The sequence below is a fragment of the Coregonus clupeaformis genome, chromosome 18 (genome assembly GCF_020615455.1).
Source record: "Coregonus clupeaformis isolate EN_2021a chromosome 18, ASM2061545v1, whole genome shotgun sequence".
Lineage (NCBI taxonomy): Eukaryota > Metazoa > Chordata > Actinopteri > Salmoniformes > Salmonidae > Coregonus > Coregonus clupeaformis.
Window position 1 is genome coordinate 7,059,226 of NC_059209.1, and position 6,000 is coordinate 7,065,225.

Sequence of the window (6,000 nt, forward strand, 5' to 3'; positions counted from 1 at the left end):
TCTCCTGGCAAAGCACTTATTGAAAGTGAACCTGTCCCACCCCCAGATGTGCATTCACTCACTCACACACTCACACACTCAGTCACTCTCTCATTCATGAACTCATTCACTCCCTCACTCATGGACATGGCAAGATCTCAGCCTCACCCGACGATGGCATCCCGCCAGCTCTGCGACGGCCCCCTAAGCTCCCATAATGAAACTCGGACTGACACAGCGCAGCCCTGCATACCAGCAGCAGCAGCACAGATGGGACGTGGCCGTATAAAACCTGTGTCCCCTGGGCTTCTCCTCCAGTGTCTGCTTTAGTTGGCCAGACTAGAAAATTATCCCCACCCACATGAGAACAGTATCTGTCATCACCACACTGTTATGTGGCTGGACCCACTCTCTTCTCCCCCGTCTCTCTCTCTCTCTCTCTCTCTCTCTCTCTCTCTCTCTCTCTCTCTCTCTCTCTCTCTCTCTCTCTCTCTCTCCCTCCCTCCCTCCCCCGGATCTGTGCTCATCACCAGAAGCAGTACAGATGTACAGAACCACTCTTCTAGTTCCTCCACTCTGCAATCCTCCAGACCTCTCTCACACTGTCCAGTCACTCAACCGTATTTGTTCAGCTGTAAATTCATCCTGTGTTTTGTCAGATGTTCTGCTTGTAGGCCGTGGACAGCGGCTCTGAATCAGCCCCGTATGGTGATGCGAAGAGGAGGAACGTATGGTCGCCAGTCACCGATCCCTTTATGGGTGAAACATTGGTGGTGACCTCTGTGAAGGGGAGTTGAAATAGCGTACATACAGTGTGTGGCTGATTAGGGGGGTTTAATGCAATGACAGTCTGATGTGTCTGAGTCATGTTGTATTATAGATGAAGGCTAGGTTAGACAATGCCTGGTGAAGTGGCACTGTGAAGCAGTAGGAGACGAATGGGAATGCTTTAGCTAGCGCTCTCAGATAGCCATGATGAGAGACTATTGTGTTCCGGCCGCAGCAAACAGCGACCACACTGGAGATGGGGAATGCTTAGATGACGTCAGTCACTTGTCTGACGAATCTGAGAGGGTGTCAGTCAGTGTGGAGTGTAATGTACCTCAGGCTTTCAGGGATGCCGGCATAGTATGTCTTTGTGTGTTGTGTGACTGTGTCTCTGTGAGTGAGGGGCAAATAGAGTGACAGGCTTTGGTTTTTGAGGCTAAGCTACTATGCATGAACACCCATTACTGAGTTGAAAACGGAACCCCGAAGGTTGTTTTGATAGCGTACCCACCATGTTTAATGGATGATTCCTTTCTCTCTATGAAAGAAAATGTGTGCTGCAGAAACCATTACTAAATCCATATCATATGGCTCCCTGTCCTCCTCGACATACAGTACCATACTTAGTATGAAACCAAGCATCAAGCAAAATACTGTAGCCTTCATCTGTTGCCCGATTAAAAGAAACAACAACGGTAATGAATAAAAAATTAATGACCCCCTTATTTATAATGTTGTTGTTGTTTTGACTGCCTCTCTCTTTCTCTCTGTCTCTCCCTCTCCCCCCTTTCTCTGTCTTCCCCTCTCTCTCTCTCTCTCTCTCTCTCTCTCTCTCTCTCTCGCTCTCTCTCTTGTTCTCGCTCTCCATAAGTGTAGAATCTTTACTGGTTAGGTTACCCCTGGGTAAAAGCCAGCACTGCTCCTCAGCCTGGTCAACCAACCTTTATCGCTTTCCCCCTCCCTGCCTCCGATCCTTCCTCCTCTCCTTATGGTTAAGACATCTCTGGAGCCCCCAGGACGTTCCGACCGGTCCAGACCTGATTTGGTTCGGTGCGCCACGAGTGACAGATCCTCTCTATCTCCCTAGCTGGAGGATCCGTGGCTCATAAAGTCACCTATCTTTCCAGTGTCCGTTAATTATTGCGGATTTGAGAGGGAAGGGTTACACAATGCCTGGATTAATGGGTCGCTTTCAGCCAGCTCGCTGCAGCCAACTCTTGAGAGAGACAGAGGTTAAGAGGGGGAGAAGAGGGAGAGTGCAAGAGAGAGAGAGAGAGCGAGCGAGGGGGAGTGGGGGGGATTAACATGAAGTCTTCATCATGGCTGGAGAATATAAGCATGGGAGCAAATCTTCAACATGGCCTTTCAATTACCTTTCTTGCTAAAATCATTTTGGGACACACAGGTGTGGTTTGTTCAGTGTGTCTCTCAGAGATAGGTGTGTGTTACGACTGTCTGGTCCTTTGGTCTGATAGAGAACAAAGCATATAAAGAAGGAGAAAATCATTCATTTGTTTAATGTAGGCTGTGTGTAGTTGGCCTCGATTTCACTTGTTCTTAATCAGACTTGTACAGTTCTAAAAGTACTGCGTCGTCAAGCCTAGGCATGGTGAAGACAGTTAGCATTGCATATTGCAGTGTTTCATAGATGGAACAACACATCACACTGCTGCATTGAGGCTGGAGCCCAAACTGCCGTAGCTCGTGAAGGGTTAACTTGTGTTTCCTGTATAGCCTCCATGCACTCGGGGATGGCTCTGTACTCTCTCCAAGCTTTCCCATGAGCCTTTGCCCTGTTCTGTTTGTTTGTGTGATCCCTTCCCCCAGGCCACTGTTCCACACAGCTGGACAGACACACTGAGCCTGCCCAGGGTGCTCACTGACTCTATCCCAGCATCCTGTGCTTTCCCCACCTGACCGCCCGCTCTCTCTCTCTCTCTCTCTCTCTCTCTCTCTCTGTGTGTGTGTGTGCGTGTGTGTTTTAACAGGTGCAGTACCGAGAACTGAAACTGGATCTCAGTCATAGTCCAAATAAAAGAAAGAAAAACAACCCGGGGTAGCTGGCTTTGTCCGCCCACTGAATCTTCCCTCCCTCAACGGCCCGACACCAAGGAGCAGAGGAAGACTGGTCTGGACCAGCTCAACCCTCTCTCTCTCTCTCCACTTGTTTCTCCTCTTCCTCTTCTCTCTCTTCTACTGACTTTAAATATACATATACAGGCTCCCGAAGTGTAATTATCATTGTAGAAAGAGACAACTAGAGAAAAATCTTAATGACGTGTTTAGTGATGAAAGTGGACCGGACCATTCCAGACCCAGGTGTTTACTGCATTGAACCAGTCTGACAGATGTACAAGTCATGCTCAACTGTGTCATAGTTATGAGTTCATTCGAAAATGTTTCAGCCATTTCTACATAATTCCCCATAAGGAACATATCATTTAACCCTATCATGGTCAGAAAGCCGCTAACCAGGTAGAATGGATGTGTTTACTTTTCAAAACAGAACTCCCAATGACCTCTGGGTATAGGCATGTGGAGCAATAGATAAAGAGCTTATTAATTCATTATTTTACCAATTCTGTAAATTACTTTGTATTGTATTTACATTTTAGATCATTTAGAATTTTTTGGGGAAGGAGTGTTCTTTCTGCACCAAGCCTCTATCTCAGCCAGTGTACAGTGTTACATATTGATTAGCTATTAGCCCGTTAGCCTACAGCTCCAGTAGGTCATGCTGCTAGCACACTGCACTGAGAAAACTAAAACAGATAGCCCTACAGTACACCGTTCATTGAACTCTTTGAAGCTGTATTTGTACAACATGTACAGTTGCACTATGGCCACATTTCTAATTGCCTCTCACAGATGTCTTACTTAAATCAGTGAGAGGCAATGAGATATTTGAAGAGGTCAAATGCTCATTGTCTTTTCAGTTCGTAGGCCTATATACATATCTGTTCCAGTAGTCCTTGACTATCCAAATGAATGATAACTTCAAAACCTCAATCATCCTCTTTGAAATGGAACTGAAAACTGCTGCAGTCCTGACGATATGCCGTTCTTCCAGTCTTCACTACCGTCTATAGCGCAGATCAGTGTTTTCCTACCTAGAAACAGGGTGTTGTTTCCCCCAGCAGAGGCAGGCAAGTGTGGATTGCTGCTGTGCCACTGCGCTAATATAGATGTCACCCTGTGCAGACAGAATCGCCAGGCAGGCCTTAGGCAGCCCGAGCGGTAATCTTATTTGAAAGGATGGCCTCCTCTCCTCTCATCTCCACATGTTGCCTCAGTGGGCACACACACACACACACACACACACACTCCAACACTGTGCCACAGGCTGGCCACCCTCTCCATCTGCCCCACCTCCTGCTCAACTTTGATCTCTCTTTCAAGGGATGTGTGTTTGTGTATTTGTTTGTTTGTGTGTATGTGTGTGCATGTGTCCCACTGGGCAAAAACTGGTTGAATTAAAATTGTTTCCACATCAGTTCAACCACAAAATTCAATGTGATGACGTTGAATCAATGTGGAAAACTGATGGTTTTGCAAGAAGTCAATCCACGTAAGGGAATTTAGTCTTTTTTTCACCCAACTTTTAACTTAAATCGAATGACCTGGTGAAATGTTTGGTTGATTTCAGGTTAGTTGACAATTTAACCAAATGGATATCAAAACTAGACGTTGAACTGACGTCTGTGTCCAGTGGGGAGTTTATGCAAGCAAACAAACAAGCTGCATGCTTGGAGGGTGTCCCCATAGACAGTGTGTGTACATGCTGTGTATGTATGCTATATGTGTGTGCACATATAAATGTGCATGTGCATAATTCCAGAGTTGTCTGTGTTCTCTGGCTCTGGCTCTGGAAAGGGATATGGATGTGATTGTGAACTTGTAGGGCCAGATGCTGTGTTTTGGTGGTGGAGAGGCGTCTGCTAGATGAGCAGCCAGTTAGCCGCTGTGTGACAAGACAAGACGCTTAGTGGCCAGAGACTGCGGGGCTTTGTGCCTGTGTGTGTGCACCCTTTTTCCAAATCCCTCCCATCATCCCTGTCACTCTCCCTCTCTCATTCGTCAGTGGTTGGGGGTCGTGGCCCTGTCTGAAGGGAAAGTCTCCCGGGTCTCTCCCAGAGCATCTGTTGAAAGATCACAGCGTAGGCTACATCTGAGGAGCCTTCCACTCCTCCAGATACCCCTCTCCCTCCCTCCATCCCTTAAACTTCAGCAAGCGTATATCTGCCACTTTGGAAGGCCATTGATTTGGTTTGTTTTGAGAAATGCACTTGAAAGACAATAAATAACATGCACCGTGAAGAGTAGGACCTACACGGGATATATCATCCTCACCAAAAGACAGACTTGTGTCTTTTTGTACTGCCTAAAGGGGACAGTTTGAAAACCTGAATGTGAATGTGTGTACTACTGTACGTGGTATAATTTACAGTAACTGTGGTGGGTATATTGTGTGTGGTCTTGCATCCAAATATTCTAAGTTGTATAACATTGTTTTGGCTATGTTTGCAAGCAAACTGAAGTGATTTATTTGATGCTACAGAAAGAAATGCTAAACAGAATGTATCGGACAGACATAAAGGAAAAAGTCACTTTCATTTGCACCATTTATTTTTACTCAACAAAATTTTTTGGAGTGATGTGTATAATATGCTTGTAAATGGTCTAATGTTGGTTGATGATCTTGTATAGGTGTATGCTTGTAATTTCTCTCTGAGGTATTTTCGCCTGCACCGTTGCCTGAGGACAAGGATGGGGATTTGGGGTGGGTGGGCAGTAAGGGAAAGTTATGAAACAATAATGTACATCTAATATGACAAATAAATGCACCTGATGTATGTCGATTCTTTTGAAAAACATGTGAAAGATTAAATATTTTGTATAATCTTTGGAGGTTTTTTGTTCATTGCCAAATGACAAGTCATTGAGCTTCACGAAGACCAATACATAGCCAGCCACCCAGAAGGGTGGTTTGAAGCGTGTGTAAATATGGACAGTTTGTGTGTGTGGTGTGTGTTCTAGTTTTACCACACACAGAGGGTGATAGAGGGCCCTTCTACCAACCAGGAGGGCCCTTGAGGCCCCTGTGTGAATCCTCTGACCAGATCATGTATTAGTCTGGGAGACCCTCCACTGTCTGAACCCCTTCCATCTAAACCCCTGTACATCACACCACACAGCCCCATAAATTATGACATGCATACCCAGCCAGTGGTACTCCCCTAAATAAGAAGAGGT

At 45.9% G+C, this 6,000-nt stretch overlaps 1 protein-coding gene across 7 annotated transcripts in view; it reads left to right on the forward strand.

Annotated features, from left to right (window-relative positions):
• mctp1a (multiple C2 domains, transmembrane 1a) overlaps positions 1-5,649 on the forward strand; it is a 241,744-nt gene extending 236,095 nt beyond the window's left edge. For 4 of the 7 annotated variants that reach the window (XM_041904545.1, XM_041904546.1, XM_041904548.1 and 1 more), the window contains one exon: positions 1,624-1,941. In XM_041904545.1, the coding sequence (XP_041760479.1) occupies positions 1,624-1,743 (120 nt within the window). In that variant the 3' untranslated portion in view covers positions 1,744-1,941. Of the gene's footprint in view, positions 1-1,623; positions 1,942-2,735 lie in introns of those variants that run through there. The other 3 variants (XM_041904547.1, XM_041904550.1, XM_041904551.1) reach the window with 1 other exon arrangement.
• The last annotated feature ends 351 nt before the right edge of the window (positions 5,650-6,000 follow it).